This window comes from Oxyura jamaicensis, chromosome 12 (genome assembly GCF_011077185.1).
Source record: "Oxyura jamaicensis isolate SHBP4307 breed ruddy duck chromosome 12, BPBGC_Ojam_1.0, whole genome shotgun sequence".
Classification (NCBI taxonomy): Eukaryota; Metazoa; Chordata; class Aves; order Anseriformes; family Anatidae; genus Oxyura; species Oxyura jamaicensis.
Window position 1 is genome coordinate 21682019 of NC_048904.1, and position 20078 is coordinate 21702096.

The 20078-nt window shown below is 41.8% G+C and overlaps 1 protein-coding gene across 14 annotated transcripts in view; it reads right to left on the reverse strand.

Moving 5' to 3' along the window:
- Positions 1-20078, reverse strand: part of TMCC1 (transmembrane and coiled-coil domain family 1) — a 145789-nt gene that overhangs the window by 41897 nt on the left and 83814 nt on the right. Inside the window, exons 1-2 of one of the 14 annotated variants that reach the window (XM_035338016.1) lie at positions 11315-11453; positions 5659-5693 (exon numbers count right to left, since the gene is read on the reverse strand). The exons of 7 other annotated variants lie outside the window; for them this stretch is intronic. In XM_035338016.1, the coding sequence (XP_035193907.1) occupies positions 5659-5693; positions 11315-11450 (171 nt within the window). In that variant the 5' untranslated portion in view covers positions 11451-11453. Of the gene's footprint in view, positions 1-4843; positions 5234-5276; positions 5607-5658; positions 5694-9492; positions 9634-11314; positions 11454-20007; positions 20073-20078 lie in introns of those variants that run through there. 6 more of the 14 variants (XM_035338024.1, XM_035338019.1, XM_035338017.1 and 3 more) reach the window with 6 other exon arrangements.

Sequence of the window (20078 nt, forward strand, 5' to 3'; positions counted from 1 at the left end):
CTTGAAGCACCCGGCTGCTTACAAAAACCAGCACTTAATGTTGAGGGCACCTTATGCTACTATCCCCTGTCCCACAAAACTACAACAGACTGTCACTGGAGTCCCATGAGCCACACTAGAGGCACCATTGTATTCAGAACAATTCAGTGCGTATCTACTCACAGCTGTTTTTCCTCAAATGACACCAAATACAAAATTTGAGCATTAAGAGTCCAATTTCATTTTTTGATATATTTTAGAGCCTACAAATATAATAAAAACCATGACCCATTTTCAAATTGAGTATAATCTGGTTTAGTCTTTTTTTTTTTTTTTTAAATAGGCAATGAAATGTTTAACCAGTTAGGAATCTGCATATAAACATATTTTACTTCTGCCCAACATGGTAAAATATAAAGACTTTTAGCATACTATGCAACATCACTGTGGTTCAGCAGAAACCGTATTGAAGGCAGATTGCCCAGTCTGTATAAAGGATTAAATTTACCAATAAAGCTGCAATCTAAAAACTGCACAGTGATGAAATGGAAAAATTCCAAGCAGGCTTGGTGTTTCATTTCTCAATACTGCTGGCATGTACACCATCACAGTGCCCAGTGTAAGTCTAACTGATACAGAATACACCCAACCCTCAAAACCCGTTTCTCAGCTGCGGTTCAAACTGCTTTAGCTTCCCTTCAAGCAAATTTTACTTGTCAGATTACACATATATGTTGGATATCTATATATTAAAATTATTATTTCCAATTATCACACTGTGAAAGATATTTGAACATGCAAAGCTCACACTCTCACACCTTCTTATTAATATTACAGGAAAAAATAAAAGCCCACACAAATGAACCAAAACCTACCTTCTCAGCTTTCATTAAGTGTCTTGGTGTTTTAGCTTTTAGCATTCAGAGACCTGACTTCCCTTAAAGTGTCAATAAGGTACCAAGGTGACACACCAAGTTGCTATACGTTAGTCACGGTGTTTAAAAACATGAGTTGCCTAAGCCACTGCAATGGCAAGGCAAAATGCATATGCCAGAACCAAAAGGGAGTAGACCATGATTTAGTATGATACATTCTGTTCCCAACTTGCAATAAACTTCAGGTAAGCACATGACAGGACGGTTTGCTACACTTCAGCTGACATAGGATAAATTGTTAACTCAATAATAGATCTGAGGTCTGACATTCATTAAAATGGTTTGCATACATTTAATTTGATATTTTTCCTCTCAGATCAAAAGTGAAAGAACATCAGAACCCATTTCACAATTTCTAAAGGAGCTTAATGTCCATGGTCATTTGTAGTTGTATGTCTCCCTGTGTTTCTGAATGTTCTTCTGCCATGCATGTAGACCAAAGTCAAGGTGTAAGTGAAAGTCTGAAACTACTGAGATATTTGGAACTTGCAACACTTCTACAAAAATCCTAATGGCAGAAAAGCTGATGTAATTCACCGGTATCAGCACGCCCATCTTTCAGGTTTGCATAATATGTTTTATGAAGTAAACTCTTGATTAGTTACATAGTCAGAACTAATGTCACAACAGATTGGTTGTAAGGAAAGCAGATTCCCTACAAGTCACAAATAAGATGTCAATACATTGTATAGAAGGCTCCTTTATTCCAGGACACAAAACCAAGATGCGAATACAAACTATGAACAGGGCCACTGGTTGCACAAACAAATGCAAACAAAAGAAAATATTGTTGCTCTTGTAGGTTTCAGAGCAAGAATTGAATAAAACGTGGACTCCATTCTATGTGTGCTCTGGGTTCATAACGTGCAAGAGGCTGCTAAATTCAGTGACTGGCACACAACAATCCCTATTTTATTCCTCTTTTTAAGAAACAAAATAATAATTTGAACAACTTCATTGACTGATCCAATAGTCACGAGCTCTGATAAACTTTGCTCATGGTAATCCTATCCAAAGCTTTATGAAACTACATCATACTGGACCACATTATCTGGGCAGAGGGCCATCTAATGATCAAATATTCTCAAGATGTGTTCTAGCTAAATTCACTGACAGAAGGTAGGAAATTTTATCCCTTCCCACAGACTATAAAGGCAATTGGCTATCATAGAAACTAGCATTTGTGTTTGATTATTTCCAAGTTATTTTTGTCTTTTCCATCAGTCTTCCCCAAATTAGCATCCCCTTACTTTCCAAATAAACACTGGTCTGTAGGTTATAGTGTACATGACCTTAAATCCAAAACGGTACATTATTGATGGAGAAGAAATTGCCAAATTGATGGTATCTTTTGAATTGAGTTCTTGATAAAGCAGGAAGCATTAGCTTTTGCAGTTCTCTTTAATATATTTGATTAAAAATCTTTTAATACTGTGGACTGCTCAGCAAGATACAACTGTATTTAACCTTTTTTCATCGGTTTGAGAGCCACGTTACTCCTATCAGTAGCAATGACTTTCAGTGTTGCTTAATGCATTTAGACACCCTAAGAACGTATTATTTCTAGATCTGTCCTTTTAGAAAACACTCTTCTTCCAGAAGTACTCTTATCTAGTGTTAGCCTTGGAGCACCCCTTCCTTCACTCTTCACACCCCTGCCTGACAGTCATAGGAACATCCCTTGAATATCCTATACTGCCTCCTCATTGAGAGGCTTTATCTTCAGCTCAGTTTTGCTCATGACGAAAACTTGACCTGCGCTCTGCTTCCCCCCTGAGCCTCTGCACTTCTGCCTGTTTGCTAAATCCCAGCTCTGAGCATGAGTGAGCACCCTCGGTGTGATGACCCTCTGGGAAGCAGAACAGACAGGAGCTCCCCAGGCAACCCTGAGCCCCATGCCACAGCCCAGGCCCTTCTCCAGCACACATCCTGTTCTGCCTCCTGACACTCGAGCCTTGGGCTCCAGGCGCTCTACTCTGGATTGATTTCCGTTCTCTGCTCTCACACATCAACCTCCCATTGTGGAGGTGTGCTTAGTAAGGCTTTTCTGTTACTCTGAAACTTCCCTTTCCCCTGCTGCCCTCTCATTGTCTGATTGTTCGTTTGTGTGGTCTTTTTTTTAAAAAAAAGTTTTAGTTTTAGTTTTTTTTTAAAAAAGGTTTAGTTTTCATTTGGGTTATGGTCTTAAGCTCGTTTCACAGGAAGGCAAATCTGACTGGCAATTACATTGTTCAGGATACAACCCTAGTTCTGTAGAAAATTAACTGCTATTTGCCCTGTTTTAACAGCTATCTTCTCTGGATAATACTGAAGCTTCCAAGTGATAATACCCAGCTAATTTAATAGCTTGGATAATGTGAGGAAGCTGCAGCACTGTGAATAGCAGTGACAGATCATACTGAACAATAGGCCACTGTTTTGGGCTGACTATTCTTGGTGGCCATGGTGAAAGTGGAATGTCAAAGCAGTATTAAAAATAAAAACAGATCCCACTATTGTGTTTTACCAAAAAAGAAAGCCCCACAACTCAAAATTGTTTTTGACAACTAACTTGCAATTCTTTCTTGCATATCACTTACGAAAAGTGTGTTTTTTTTTTTTTTAAAAAAAAACAAACACCATGCAGTGGTGTGCTATTTTTTCCATTGATAGTTTATAAAAGAACATGCAGAACATGTTCTTTCTGCCTCATAAACTCTTCCCTTTAACCCACATCCCCTTATACTGTAGCAATATGAATAGCAGAAATTCTGATCTCTCCCAGTTTTGTTGGAGAGGTATTGAAGACCTAGATACTTGAAACTAAACTGAAGACACAAGAAAGCTGAATTTTTAAAACCACAAGGATTAGTCATCAAAATTGAGTATGTGCTACAAAAATAGGTCTGAAAACAGACTGACTAAAAATAATTTCTCCTTTTAAATAACTCAGTTGTCACTTTTGTGCTAGTTCTCCAGGCATCTTAGCCTGGCTTTGATAATGCCTCGTATAAAAATATAAAAAACCCTTCCTTGTAACTTGCAAAAAAAGCAAAAATTGTACAAACCAAGACTTTCTCCGTTCAGCTCACCTTTAAATTTTGGAATTGGCTTTACATTCTTGGTTAGCAACTCAGCGCACCAGAAAAAAAAGCTCTCCAATAAGAAGAAAATAGCTGAAATGCTTTTAGTATTTTCACTTTTCTTTGTCCTAACAATGCAGCTCTGTCCTCTGGGAACAAGAGTACACAGGCCAAATACAGTGTGTCATTCTCCCACTTCCACTCCTATGGAGCGCCGCTGATGCGCTCACCCCACCTCTCGGACCCAGGACCTGCTGTAACCTCGGCCCCAGCCCCACCAGCCTGCTGGTTGCAAAGCAAAGCGGAACAGAACTGGTTTCAAACAAAGCCCCCATTCAGAAGATCAAACAAAAAACAGAAAATTAGCTAGACACAGCACCACAGCGTGGATGGGGAGTCAGAAATCAGTGCTAATGCTAGCTGCGACCTAAATATTTAGGAAATTTCTTCTACTGTGAGGCAAGGGAATTACTGTGGAATTCACTATTATTGTTTAAATGAAGCAGATGATTTGAAGCACGTGATTTACACTATCAACCAAAATCTTTTGTGTGAAACTAGGATACTTAGGTACACATTCAAAGGAGTGCGTTTCTGTCTTGAAGAACAGAGTTTCATAGAACTGCTTTAATATTCCAATAAAACACAATCATTTACTGCTAATGAGATTTTAAACAATATTAAAAATTAATTTTAGCTGTGCGTTTCCTCTGCTGTTCAAATTCCTTACTGTTCACTAAATCTGTACGCTGCACCTTCTGACAAATTCTGAGCATGCTGTGTTGTTTGTGACAAACTCAAGAATGCTTTGCAGAGGACTACCATGAGGAATCCAGACCTCAAAGCTCCATGGAAGAAATCACTTACCATAACTGGAAAAGCTCTAACCACAGGCTCAAATGACATGGACTTCTCGTCTTAATAATATCTTCTAATCATGAAACCATTCCAACTGCAGCTTCTTTGCATTCATGGGGTATCTCCCAACATGAAATCTTCACCCACCCAGTAAGAACAGAACAAATATTTAAACAGCACATCAGCAGTGCAAACAGTTTTCCTTGTTTTGATACATAGCCCAGGCTAGGAAGCAAACATTGCTTACTACAGAGCAACAGCAGAGAAAAAAAGAATACAGTATCACACGAGGACAGAAAGAAAGAAGACACCTGATTTCATTCCTCCAGTGTTGCAATAGTCAGCAGCTAGTGAACCGAATTTTAAAAAGCAAACTCCAGCAGCAGCAACTAACAAAAACACTGTATGCCAACATTCACTGATGACCCAGGGCTCTACCTACCAAACTAGCCATATTCACAGCTCTGATACCACCAACACCCAAGAAAGGAGGAAAGCCCCAAGACGTACTCTTTCTGAGGCAGGCAGTGAGCCCTCCATGCTGGGTGCGAAGCGAAGGAAGCATGCAGTCTAACCCCAGCACCGCTCCGCTGGCCGAACATGCTGTACCGCAGAGTTACGTTAGCAGAGACTGGCTCCAGCCCTGCTAGGCTGAATTCTGCCCTGACAAAGCAGGATCTTGTAATATGAAGCAGCAGTACCCTGGGTGTGTTGGCAGAAGCCCTGAATGCATGTTTGAGAAAACAACAGCAACTCCAAGCAAGTGAGGCATGAATGCACTGCAGAAGAGTTACTGAGCCTGCTAAAAATACTTCACCACTGACCCCGTCAGGAACACATCTGAAGTGAGTCTTGCTCTCTGAAAAACAGCAAAACCAAAAAGGAAAATACATGTAGCTGACAGTGGTCTTAGAACTTTATTTTTTTTTTAAAAAAAAAAAGGTAGTCTTGAACAGAAAAACACGTTATACTTCCTTCAAACAGGAATACTGCTTGGTTGAATAACATTTTAAATTTCTCCTAGAATTCTGGGCAAGTTGTAATCTCAAAATCTGAAACCTGCAACACAAGGTTGCTCAGGCTCCTTTTACAATTTAAAGAGCTAATTGATAACAAATTTGAACCTGCATGCTTGAAGACAGTGTGGAAGTCTTGTGACTTACCTGGCCCCAGGAGAGGCAAATGAAACGCTATTACCCTGCTGCTGAATCCACACAGTTCCCCTGTTAGTTAGGGATGGTCAGAAAAAAGTAGAAGGAACCGAGCAACTGGAAACATGGCTTAAATACACATACATCTGCTCTCCATCCTTGCCTGGTGGGACGGGCAGTGAAGCACTTCTGAGACGTGTGTGGGGAGCCTTCCTCCTGCCTTGGGAAGGAAAGATCCCAAGCAGTTCTGACAGTGCAAATAAGCCCTTTGGGGAAAACTTATTAACATGAGGCTTTTATTTTGTTTTGAGTAAGCACAGCAAACTTACCCTATAGATTTTGGGAGACAGTTAGGTAGCAAGACAAGTAATCCTTCTGGGGAAGGAAAACTGAGCAAAGTTCCTCCATAGATTACTGCTCTGCAGTAAGACAGCAACGTTTACCATCGCCTTAAAAAGACAGCTACTTTTAAGAAATGTTAATTTATTCACTAGGCACGTTTTCACATGGGTTTTGTTGGCTGCTAATGAGCTTGTTTGTCTGTACCTTACTCATTCAAAGAAAGCAGAGGTGGATATTAAATTTAAGAGATATCATATTGTATACTTCCCTTGTCATTTTTTGGATGACAAAAATAGATAATCTACATTAGGATATTCTTGGGACTTGTAGTAACTATTTACTTAGTAGTAGTTTATGATGCTCCTATTTTAGAGGAAAGTCTGCTCTACTACAGACTGTTCCAAGAGTGGCCTATGAGGATTCAAATGCAGATGCCAATCCACCAGTTATTCCCACCAACCCAATTTCTGCTTTTGTTGAACAGCCCTGCAAAAAGTAGCATGAGTAAAGGCCCTTGTTTAAGGAGAGGAAAATGAAATAGGTGCAAGAAAAAAGAAAGAGATGAAAGAAGTGCCGAAGTATTTTTTAAAAATTGATAACAACAAAAGATAGTCTTAAAAATGAGTGTAGTGTTCTTCCTTCTACTCCCCCCTCAATGTCAGAAAAGAAGCTTGCCTTTTTTTGACTTAAGGCTAGCATCACTTGGGTTTACAGTTTTGGGAGATAAACACATTTCAAGTTTAGCCAGTGAGCACACCTTTTTTTTCTTATAGCATTCCCTGCCAACAGATCAGTAACTACAGTCATTTTAAAAGGGAATCTCATCCCATCTTTTTGCTCAGCAAGCGCATAGTTTTAGGACTGGCATGCTCTAAATTCAGGCCAAGAGTGTGAACCTTTGCAGAAGCCACTTCAGTGGCATTGATGATGATAATTCTATAATACTCCACATTATTCCTTTCCCTCAATGTGCTTTAAGAAGAGTCCTTTCCTGTGCTTCATTAAAAAAGAAAAATATATCAAAGTTCCAGTTGTCTCAGTCTGGGTAAATTTAAAGCATGTTCTGATAATCTCTAACCATGAATTACAGAAGCTTTGGTATTCCTCAGAGCAGTACATTTCTAAGGTTTACTGTATTAGTGCACTGATCCCAGTACACATTAGTTCATTCTTACTCTCATTTTACAGTATAGGCTCTACCTAGTATTTGCTATTGATGACTGCCCAGACAGATAACATCCCACCTGGGCCATAACAACCTCCACAGGTAAGGCTACTGCTCCAAACAGTTGGCCGAGCAGCACTAGCAGCTGCATGGAGTTGCACCAGAGCACCACAAGGCCAGCCTGACGGCTGCAAGCACTGGCACTCAAGCCCTGCTTGGCCCTCCCTGGCTGCTGCATTTGTGCAAATGCCCTCAGCACATGCTTTGGGAGTCAAAGGTTTTGTAGCTGCAGCAGGACAACAGTGAACCAAACAAAATGACAACAGTGAACCAAACAAAAACAAAACAAAACAAAAACTAACAACAACAACAAAAAACACTCAATAACACCAAAATGCCCAAATCAACCAAAAAGCCCTGAGCTGGCACTAAAGCAAAATTTGCTAATATGGGAATTAATTTATTTTGCTCACAACCACTTCCAGAGTCACTCACTGATTTTTCAGTAAAATTACCCTGGTTAACTAAACAGTGAAAGCAGAGCATTTTTCATTAACCCAGCTTATTTTAACTAATGCTTGAGAGCTAAAAGAGGAGTCGAAGTTGCACAGCAAATTCCAGCAAAAGCACTAACTCTATTTTCCAGCTGTATAAACTGAGGCATCCATCTATGAAAAGGAACCTCAAACAAACAAAACAGCAGCATACAACAAAGCAGCAATATACCAAAGAGCAGGACTCTGAGTCCTGCCTACTAATTGTAGGAACTCTAACTGCTTAACAACTCTACTTATTCAAAAACCTGGCCTCAAAGTAGACAATAAAACTTTTCTGAAAGCACCTAGATGTTTTCTGCTTCCTGAGTGGAGTTTTTTCCACACATTTTTAATGAAAACTGTCACTGATTAACTGAAGACAGCTCAGCTTTGTTGTAAGACAACAAACAGTATACACAGAAGATCACACAAACCTCACCCAGAAGACAGTCAGAAGTAGCGCATGAAAATACCATCTCAGAAGCGACTCTACTGAATAACTGCAGAAGAGTGCTTCATGTTGTTAAAAATACAAGTAATTTCTTCTACATTGACAGATGGAGTTTCAGTCAAAATAGCTACTCAGCTACTTGAATAATTAAGAGTTGCTTCTCCATGGCATAACAAAATACCTAATGTAATTTAACGTCCTTTCTAGATGACGTGATATAAATACTGTTTGTTAATTTTCAGCAATTAAAGTAATAGAAAAAAAGTTTATACTACTGTGCAGCAAGCCTCTAGCTGAAATGCCAGCAAGGCTGCCAAGGTATCAATACCATTCACTACACTCAAGCTATTTAATCTTTCAGGTAATTACCTCCTGGAACAGACCAGTGGTTTGATCTAGAAATCAGGTTTACCCAGAAGGAAGCAGAAGAAATTCTAGACTGGTAACCAGCATTAACCTAAAAAATGTGGCTAGACAGAATGACAGCTAGTAGCTGATGCACAATGACTTTTTTTTAAAAAAAGCATGCATACAGTTTTAAGAGCAACATGTAAATGCAATGTTTTCAGAGTCATATAAACCCTGCATTTTGTGCACACTGCTTGTATTTTACAGTCAACACCCAGCTGGACGCTGTTGTGGACAATCTGCTTTAGCTGCTCTGGCTTTGGGACTAAACAACTTCCAGAGGTCCCTTCCAACTTCAATGATTCTGCAGTTCTGTAACTTTTGGAATGCTTTTTAAACTCTTCAGTATACATATTTTTGGATCTACTGCCAAATGAATCAGGCCACCAGATCATCATTTGTCAACAAGGAATTATTCTGACCTTGCACAAATAATGTCTATACAGCATAATTTACTATGAAGGAAACAATCTTACCAAACCGAGGAATCTCTACTGTAAAGTGACATCAGATCGGAGGCAGTGTGAACCAGCTCCTTGTGGAGCTGCTTGTGACATTCAATTGTATGGCAGTATTTTAGTGGTAAAGAATAGGTATCATCTCACCTGTGATCCCACCTTGTCTCTGGAGGAGATATTAAACAGCTGCTCAGGTGGCAAATCACAAAGTCCCAGACTGGCAGAGGTGGGCAGGGACCTCTGGGTCCCTCTGGTCTCCCCCTGCCCCACCATGGCCACCCCAAGCAAGGTGCCCAGGCGGCTACTTCAGATCCCCAAGGAGGAGACCCCGCAGCCTCTGGGCAGCCTGTGCCAGGGCTCCAGCACCCAGCCAGCCCATTGGCGCCTCTTGGTGCTCAGGTGGAGCCTCTGGTGCTCCAGGCTGTGCCCACTGCCCCTTGCCCTGGCGCTGGGCACCGCTGAGCACAGCCAGGCTCCGTCCTCTCTGCAACTCCTTTCAGGTGTTTACAGACACGGGGGAGCCTTCCCTGAGCCTCCTCTTCTGCAGGCCAGGCAGTCCCAAATGGCAGTGTTACAGCTAAATGCTGCCTTCACATCTTTCTGGTGCAGAGAACCTGCCGCTCTGTCCTTACACTGGGAATCATCCTCCCCTTCCACACACACAGCACAGGGCATTGATCTGGGAGATGTCCTGACCGGCGAGGCCATGAGAAGGTCACAGACCTGGGATCAGGTTCTTGCACTGACTGGCAAAACTGAACCGCCCTAACTTACGTCTTCGGGATACAGAGTATGCATATACAACCTGAAACAAATCTTAGCATTTTAAACACTTTTTCTCTCCAAATTTTGAAGTTAAATGATGCGTAAAATTTCCCATTACCTTGCCAAAATGGTTAATTATAGAGCATTATTAAATAATTTTAAAAAAGGACAAAGGTCACATTTTAGAAGGTCAGATCAACAAAACATATTGTAACAAATACTTGTATCAGTAAAACTTGATAATGAAGGGCCAGGCAATGAGCAGGTAACAGCAGAATGACCCTTGAGAAATGTTCAAGTGTAATAGAAATTGTACATTAGATAAAATATGACAAGAATTCATGAAGGTGTTATCTAGAAACTATGTAACAGCCTGAACAATCAGGTTTAATGCACCTGAGTCAGCAAAATAAAAGCATACCAAATAAAGCACTGGTCATGTAAAGCTGCACAATTCCACTAATTGTCCATCATATGCCAGACTGGTCGGAGCTTCTTGACTCCTACACCTAGACTGCGTGTGTGTGGATAAGCTGGCACTTTGGTCCGTCTCTTCTCCCCAGTTTTCCCCCAGCCTTACATTTTCTGTCCTTTACCAGCAGGAGAGCCATTTTCCTTCCAAAACCAAGTAGCCAGGGCCCATGAGAACCAGCACCAGCTGCGAGGCTGCCCCTACACGAGCACGGAGAGCCAAGCTCCCCTATCCCCACCAGGGCACATGATCTCCTTGGTAATCCAATCCTGAACAGCTGTCAGCAAGAACCTGATCCTAACTCCACGAGCATCCAGACAACAGGGTGAATTACACAAGTAATTCAGCAAGCAACAGGGATGCAGACGATCAATGTCAGCAAAAAACGGCTTACAAACTGTCCACAGTAACTGAATGCAAAGGCTTCTTTAGTTAAAACCAGAGCACCATTAAAATGCATCCCACTACCATATTTTTACCAGTATATATACATTTTAACCTAGCTAACACAGAAGGTTTAAAAACAAAACAAACAAACCCAACAAAAAATGAGCTCATGTCATCCAGCAACTCAACCATCAGCCTGAGTAACAGCAACACTCAGAGTATGACAGTGCATCTACTCCTAAAGAACTACTAGGGAAACACAGCAGAACAAAAAATATGTTACTTTAAAGTCAGGTTTTCATATCAAGCTTTGCACTTCAAAATGGATATAATCATTTCACTCACTTGCGTGAAGCTGTCTAACCAAGGCAAGATTGCGTAGGCTTCTACTTCCCCTACACACAACCGTAGCATGCAGTGCAGGCATAGACTGAACTAGACATTGGCAGGAGACGGTGCACAACACCATGCATTGGAGCATCCAAAAATGTGTTTGTCTTTTTAAATTAAATGCCAGATTAGTGAATCATCCCAAGCTACCACAGGAGTTATAACTCTTTCCCTAAATAGATTATACTAGTGACTGAAGACAAACATTACAAGATACAAGTCTGCTCTATTCATAGCAGAACAGCAGAAGAGCCTAATGTTCTTCTCAGTTTGTTAACAATTCTAATTTTGAACTTTCTAATTTTAAAATCTCTCTTTAAACATTTCAGATAAGCTTTATTACTGTAAAATAAGAAAGCAATAGAACTGGTAGATGAAATACTGGTCTAAACAGCACAAGGCTCTGTTAAATATTACCTGGAATATGTAACCAAATAGTACCAGAAAAGGAACAATACCTCAAAGTATTGCTATGGCAGAGAGAAGGCAGAAAGAGTGTTTGGGCTGCAGATGATGAAGAAAAATAAGGAAATAACTACACCTCTCCAAAACACATTAGGATGCTAATCTGTCTCATTAACTACTCCTCTGGAAGGCAGCTGAGCCCAACAGCCACAGAGAAAAACACCAAAATAGTGAGAGACGTTATGAAAGCATGCTATGCTGGTGGACAATTGAGAATTCTTATTCAGTCTCTCTTGCCCGACACATCCAATGTTTTCTGAGGCATGATGGAGAGAAGATTTCCAGCTCAGATGACGGGGACATTGCATTACAATAGCTCTCTCTGCAGTCAGTAGAGGACCTGAAGTGCAAAGGATTGTAGCAACAGGAACAGGAGTTGATCCATTCCAAGAAACTGCCATAGACAGCTACTTCATTACATTTAAAGTGTATTCTTCAGGTGCAAATTCATGCTAACTGAGGTCATGTCTTTAGATAGCAAAGAAGCAAACACTGCCGAGAATTATTTGTAGTATGAAACTATCACAGTGGGGTTATCGGAAAAAGGCAAGGTGGGTGTGCTTGCAAATGGCTGCCCATTGGTTTTCACACTCATACTGTCTTTGAATCTACAAAAATTTCACCCTTTGAACTGTAATTTTTACTTACACAAGGTACAGTTATTTTGCCAGATAAAAGGATTCTGAAAGAATAAATTTAAAAGTTTAACTAAAGACTCTCCAGTGACATCTGGAGTAAGGTCCCTTTTCTACACTTTGGAGCAGCAGTACTAAGTTCCACATTCAGTGAGGAAATTAGATGATCTGTATGTCTATTATCAATGTTTGGGCTCAATGTTTGGGATATCCACAAAATTAATTTCTGTGTTCAAAAGACAAAATATCTCACCACATTTGAAGAAAGCATACTAAATTGCATGTACAACCTTATTTATTGCATACTAACAAAAACTTCCATTGATTTAAAAATTACTTAACATCAATACGAACCAAGTTATTTGGTAGGAGTTGCCCCAATTTTCTCATCATGAATTTTGCAGGGAGACTGATTTTAGAGCCTGGAAGACTTGTTTAAAAATGCAGGGAAAGAATCAATCCAAGAACAAAAGTAAAATTGCAAGAATATGGTACTGGGATTAATATTTTACTTACTGAAACATCTAAATCAGGTGTTGAAATACAAAGTATTTTCTAAGACACAAAGGATATGAAACCACATTAAAAAAATAATAAAAAGCAATCAAGAAACTTCACTTGCAAGGTTCTGCTAATTCACAATTATCATGGAACTAGCTTGTCTTCTCTTTAATTAAGATCTAAAAACATGGTAGAGGCTATGTACTTTTACACCAAAATAACAGGTTGTCTGGTAATTACAGTTGCCTTAAAGACACCTTAAAGAAGGCTGATGGGATAAGAGTGACATCTACAACCCAGTAGTCAGGAAAACAGCCTGTTCTATCATCTGTTTATATTCTCGTTACTGAAATTTAAAAACCGAAACGGAACAAACGAGCAGCCCCCGCACCCCAGAGGTACAGACGCCTGCCAGAAACACCCCAGCGGCAGTCCCGCTCGGGTCAGCTCTGCGCTTCAGCCCATGGCACACAGCCTGCCCACTGCACCATCTGTTTGTTTTTCCCACATATGTTTTATTTAGTAAGGGGTCTGAGAAGGGACAAGGAAACTGTTGTGGAAAAGAATTTCATTTTTTAGCCAAACTCTGATTCAGACAGATGCTCCAACAGATTTACTGAGACCCAGCAGCTCAGAAGCAACACTGCATTCTCAGACAGTTGTAAACCATGTAATCTACAGTTCAGCAGATATTTGTAAGAAAGAAATATCCCCAGCTTCTTACTAAAAACAGCATTTTGACAGCTTGAGGAACAGTTACTTTGGCACAGTGGACTCTCTTCAGTTTGTCAAACAGAACGGAAACTCTGACGTATTATTTATTCCGAGCAATGAAAGCTTTTGACCATTTTCCTGGGAATGCTTGGCTGCTAACCTTGTGACTGCAAGTGTCAGTGTATGCTCTCGAGCAGGCTTCTGCTGGTGCCCAAGGGCTCCCCATGGCCCTGGCCACTCCCACAGGATCAGCTCCAGCACTGGGGAGCGCCCAGCACACTGCATGGCGAGGAGAGTAGGATGTGAGCAGGGATGGGAAACGGACCCCCGGTCAGCTCTTCTATAAACCGAGAGCTCCAGAGACCTGCTTTCTCATCTATCTCTTCTTGAAGCAAGAGCTGTGTTTATTTTGAATTACAGCTCAAAAGACAAAAGTCAGTTTAGTGGACGGATAACTCAAGGAGGAGCCTTATCATCTGTCAATTTATCTTACATGTAGCCAAAAATATGAAATCAGTGGTGTGAAAATATACTTACACTCTTATTAGTTGATTCAGGTGCTCAGGCGCCACTTGTGGATGTGCGATACGATGAAGTGATGGCCTGGTGCAAACAGGACTGCAACAATCAGCTCACCTGCACTAAATGTGGCCATCTCAGAGGAGCAGCTTTGGGAAAACTGAGCAAACTTGACGTGCTGAACAGGTGGACCCCATCACTGAAACACCCAAATCCTCAGCACGACACCTCTACCATCCTTTCTCTACTCACCAGCGTGTACAGTTCATCTTTGGTAAGAATCACTTTGGAGGCCATCGTCACATTCCTTGTCAAGACACGGAGTCCTAAACCAGATGTCACATAAATACTGAAAAGCTCACTCAATTTCCCTTGATCCTGTTATTTTGTTTTCCCTGAACTTCTAAGGCCTTCTTCCAGTGAGAAAAGCTTTTCTGAAAAGGATTAGTTTACATATGTCTTTTTATCATTGACTGCCACATACAAAATAGAAAGATTCACAAAATGAGACCAAACTATTCTCTGCCTGTGAAGAAATACTGGCTGACTTAACATGGGAAACTGTGAGGAGATGAACAAATACTGCACGAGCTTCAAGTTCTACAAAGGACCCCTAACGGTAACTTATTCAGAGTAAAGATGCCAACACTTTTAATGCTTCCTTTGATCACTGCTGGTAGGAAATTCCAATTGTTATTGTTATCCAGCCCCATGTAACACCTATTAGAAAGTATGATGATATTGCAAAGCAAACTGCCTTGAGCAGTGGAATTTTGTTATTAAAAGAAAATATTCATTTATGTAAGCTGTGTTCCATCTGTAGACTGTGTACATGTTAAACATTGTAAGTCTTTTTGGCAACGAGCCATCACATGCAATTTACCAGTCCCCTAGCTGGCATGTATACGGGTAATTGTTTGGATTATTTGTAATGTTTTTTGCACAAAGAAAAATCTCCATTCCTACATCTAACATCTCCATAGATACAGGCTTACATTCCCCATTAGCTAACAACATCACGATCTGGGAAGATGCTTCAAATCTCTTTTACTTTTGCACTGTCACAGCATTCACAAAGCTGTTGCAATCAGACAGGACAAACTCCTCACAAAACCTGTTACTTTTGCTTCTTTAAACAGAGGGTCGGAAGCTCATTTTCCTTTGTAACATGATAAAAATATGTCTGTAACATCTCTCCACACATTTCTAGGAACAAGATGATGCACAGGAAGCTCATTCTCTTCTCAAGGGCCCCATCTCACCTAGATAAGTTCATGGCTGTTTCTTATTATTGGCAGTACTCTTTCAACACCTGCATGGCTAGCAACGCTTGCAGACTTATCTACATCCCCCTGCCTCTCAGCTTTTTTTAGAGGGGCCTTCTGTCCAGTAAACCTTACAGAACATTTCTACAGGAAAGATTCAAAGCTCAAAAATGTGGTGAGTAGTACATGGGGATCCCCCAAATGGCTTGCCTACGTTAGGGCTGTCAGAATGGCCAACACAGGCAAGCCCACCCTCCCGCAAGGAGCAATGGGACACTTGTGAATAACCGCCCTCGCGCTGACAGCGAGGAGTGAACCCCACATGTGATGCAAGGGAGCGGTCACACAGGCGCTATGGTGAGGTTTGCTGGGGCAAACCAGGCCTGCCAGGAAGCCTGCTGTGAAGGCAAGGGACCCATCAGTTCCGCCGGAGAAAGCTACTTCAAGCTGCACTGCATCTACCACAAGAAGAAGGTAATCTACAGGTAATCTAAAGGCGATCTACCACAGAGCAGTGGATGTAGTAAATAGCATTTCTACCCCATTAAGGTCCCGTTAGAGCTGTCCAGCTGGCTTTGCTCAGCAATAGGTACAACAGTATTACTTCAGTTCTGTTTAAAGTGCAGTATTTGAAGAGCCCCAGGAAAACTCGGTCCGTTGGTCTATTGAGCATGAGAATAAGGGTGAAATGCATCAGATTTCCAAATTCTCCTTTTACTTTTGACTCTTGCCATGCTACTCTAAACTATACTAGTATCAGCTCAATTAACAGTTTCACTGAGAACTCCGTGAGACCTATTATTTTATATATTTTAATTGCAAACATGCACTCTGAACACAAAGAGAATTTTTGATGCTTTTATGTTGTAAAAATCAGTGGGCCAAACTGATAGAAGTATCTATCTCTTGACCTTTTTAGCTACGAAAGTGGAATCAGCACCGTATCTTTGATAAATGCAATTTCTGCTTTGAATATTTCATATCAGGAGAGCTCTGCTCTGATAAAACTGGTTAGCACAGACTGCCATGTCTTTATGTTTGGCGAGGTCTTACCAGTAAAACACGCTGCTGTAAAAATGAGCTTACTTCAGATAGGAAAATATTCTTCAGAGCTGAGAACCTTTGATAGTAGATCTTAACAATACATGTGTTTCTTCATCCATCACACCAGTAGATGGGGAGCAGCTGCAAGCAACTGGCTCCTCAGTTCAGGAGTACGAGGTAACTCTGCTATTACCTTCCTGGGTGGCTGTTTTACTGACTCAAGAAATGACCAAGTAATTTATTTCTACATTACGAGCTTCTTTAAGGACTTTCCCTTTTCCAGCCAGAAGCAGACGCACAAGAAAGGAGGACAGAGGCACAAACAATTCCAAGTGTTATGCTCTGGAAATCCACAGAACTTAGCAAAGACTGTTTTATTCTGTGACAAACAATTATTGGATCCTCAGCTTCAGAAGCCTGCATGAGAATGTCTTTAGGTGACAGTGTAAGGGACAGAGTATTAAGGGGCTATTTGTTTTAATACTCTGTATTAGTCCACATCCACTTACAGGAAATTGAGGTTGCTAAAAATTTACTCTGTAATACATTCATCTTTACCATATCATTTCTATATGTGGATAAAGATTCCCATTGATTATACCCACAAAAATAAGAGATTGGTACCACAGGGAATAAGGGAAATGATCCACCAACACTGGCTAATGATCAGAGGTGGAAGAGCAACCCATTTGGGGTATGACATCAAGTCTTTGGTCATATTCTCCCAAGACCAAATTTGATGCAAAAGAGGGACTCGCGGAAAGCCAACAAAGCACTGTTGGAAGATACTTTCCCTATCTGAATGACAAGGTGTGCGGACTACACTGCCAACACAACAGCAAATTCATACGCTTCTCACCTTGGAGTGAGCACTCCAACCCTGTTTAGGCACAGTCCACTGAAGTGCCTCTCCCACAAATAAACTCAATGCACATTAGCGCATAGTTCAGATGCTTATAAACCAGTTTAGTACTTTATAAACCAGTTTAGTACTGTTTAGAGCTAAACAGTCCAGTCTACAGCTTTTTAACATTTAACAGGCTGGTTACATGAATTGAGTATCATTGCAGCTCACAATATAAATTTCTAAACAGTCTAAGATGGAGAGCGGTGGGAACCAAAATGCTTGGAAAACACTTGTGATATTGAGGGTAGGGGGAAACAAAGGAAACAAAGTGATCAAGCTGAGTTTGGACTCGGGAAGGTATTTGTTGAACCAAACTGAAAACCATCGAGTATTTTGTCTTACATATTAACAATAAAGGTGCAGTAATTTATGGCTCCAAGTTTTAACAGTTACAGATGTTTAAGCTGGCAAACTAACACAGAAACCATGCAATCACACACATTTAGTATTTAAATGCTGCTTTGGCATGCGAAATAAGTAGTAACACTTTAAGATAGATCTGTGTAAAACTTTCTGAAATTGCTGACACATTTAGGTTCTCAAATGCAAACATTTCATAAGTTAGTATAAGGTTAAGTGCTTATGTAGCTCTCCCCAGAACGGTATTTCAGAAGTTGACAACCATTATGTAAATAAGAGAAAGGCATTAACCCCACTCACAGAAAGAAGACAAGAGACTCAGAGAGCTTAAAGGATTTGATCAAAGCCATGCAGTGCAAATAGTCATGTTGGAAAGTGAAACCAACTATTTGAGGCTAAACCTTGCATCATGAAACCTTGTCTTTCCTCCCTGCATTAAGTCCCACGCTTTCTTTGCTGAAGTTTTAATTGTGTGTTGGTGATAGCATTTTTCAGCTTAGTCACATTGCGTAGTCACATTGCATTTGAAACATCCATTAAATACAGCTAGACACTGGGATTTTGACCTTGAGCCATGTTACATATGTGCACTGTTTAATGATCTCCTATTTTATCCAAGAAGTGAATACATCCTGGTAGCAGGTGCTCCAGGGCTTTTGTAGACATGTGCCAAATCTTAAATGTTAGCTAGCAACCATACGAGAGAAGACAGTGCTTTATAATGCCGTTTTCTACTCTTCCCCCAAAGCCTCAAGCACAAGTGACTTTCCCAATCCCACCCTACAGCGAGGAGACAAGTGGATGGAGTTCTCATCCTACATCCAAATCCAGATAAAACACATTCTGTTTTGATTATTTATTGGTACAACTAGATTTTTTATTTTGCTATTTAGGTACCAAGACCTAGAGCAACTAACATGAAATGAACCATGAAACAACTCCCCATTCCAGAAAAAAAAAGTCCGAGCAGGCTTGACATAACCAGGGTTAAGACAGTGCAAGACACAATTGAGGAGACCGAGCTAGAAAATCAAATCAGAAGCAGTTCTCCGATAGTAAAAATCAGTGTAAGCATCATCCCAAACCATACTGCTTGCCTCAGGTAAACCAGAATTAAGAATGAGTTATCCAAAGAGTTCATTCAGAAGTATTTGAGCTGCCCACACCAACAGAGTGTAACACTAACTAGATTATCCCCTCGGAAGAGTCTGGGCAAAACTCCGTAGTGCCTGCGCAGACTTCTGCTTGCAGGCACGGCTCTTTGCATGGGAGAAGGTAAACTGCTCATAGACGCAAGTTTCCCTTTTCCATGCTCCTTTGAAAGGTTCGTATTGCTTTAAGATGAGGAGATGCTCAAACAAACAGAAATGAGTAAGATACCAACTTAGTGCAAAACCATAGCCTTTCCCAAGGCAGTCTGCAGGATGTGAATTTTGACCTATTTTAAATGCTGATAACAGCATTTTAAATTATTGATAAATGCATTTGAAATACACTATGGGAAAAAAAAAAAAAAAAAAAAAAGAGTTTGAAGGTAACATAAGAACTCAGCGTGTTATTTATGTGTCCAACTGACACCGTAATTCCTATGTGCAGAGCCAAAGTCAGCTCCATCCGAGTGGCGGGGCGCAGGGACAGGGCTGCGTGGCAGCTCTGCAGGACCAGCGCTCTCACCTGAGGCGCACACGCAGCCTCGTTTTGTCCTCGGATTGATTTCTTTGTGCAAGTGTTTTTCGCACCACCCGCACAGGATGCGTTCCGGGACACGGCCGCAGGACCACAGGCGCTAACCGTTCTCTTCCCCAGAGCAGCCTCTTGGCACGAGCCCCCCGTCACCACGCCACAGAACGCGCTCCCGGCCAGCCCTTTGTTCCGAAGCGCTGCGCTGACAGCGCCGAGCCGGGGGGCGGGCGGCCCGGCTGTGCCCCGCTCCGCAGCCTCTGGCGGTGCCCCGGTGCCGCAGGTGCGGGCCGCCCCCAGCACCGCCGCCCCCCGGCGCGGCACCGCCCCCCTCTCGCGCTCCCGCTTCGCGGTGCGGGGATGCCCCGGGGAAGGGAGCTGCAGCCCGAGCCGAGGGGCAGCGGCGGGGAGAGGAGAGGAGAGGAGCAGGAGCCGGAGCCGTGCCCGCGGCGGGAGCCGAGAAGGCGGCGGCGGCGGCAGCAGCACGCCCCGCACCGCCCGCGGGCGAACAAAGGCGGCGCCGCCCCCCGCCGCCGGCCGGGCCGGGCCGCGCCCCACCTTGGAGAGCTGCCTGCGGAGGCTGAAGCGCTGCACCATGGTCCGCGCCGAGCGCCCCGGGGCGCGGGGCT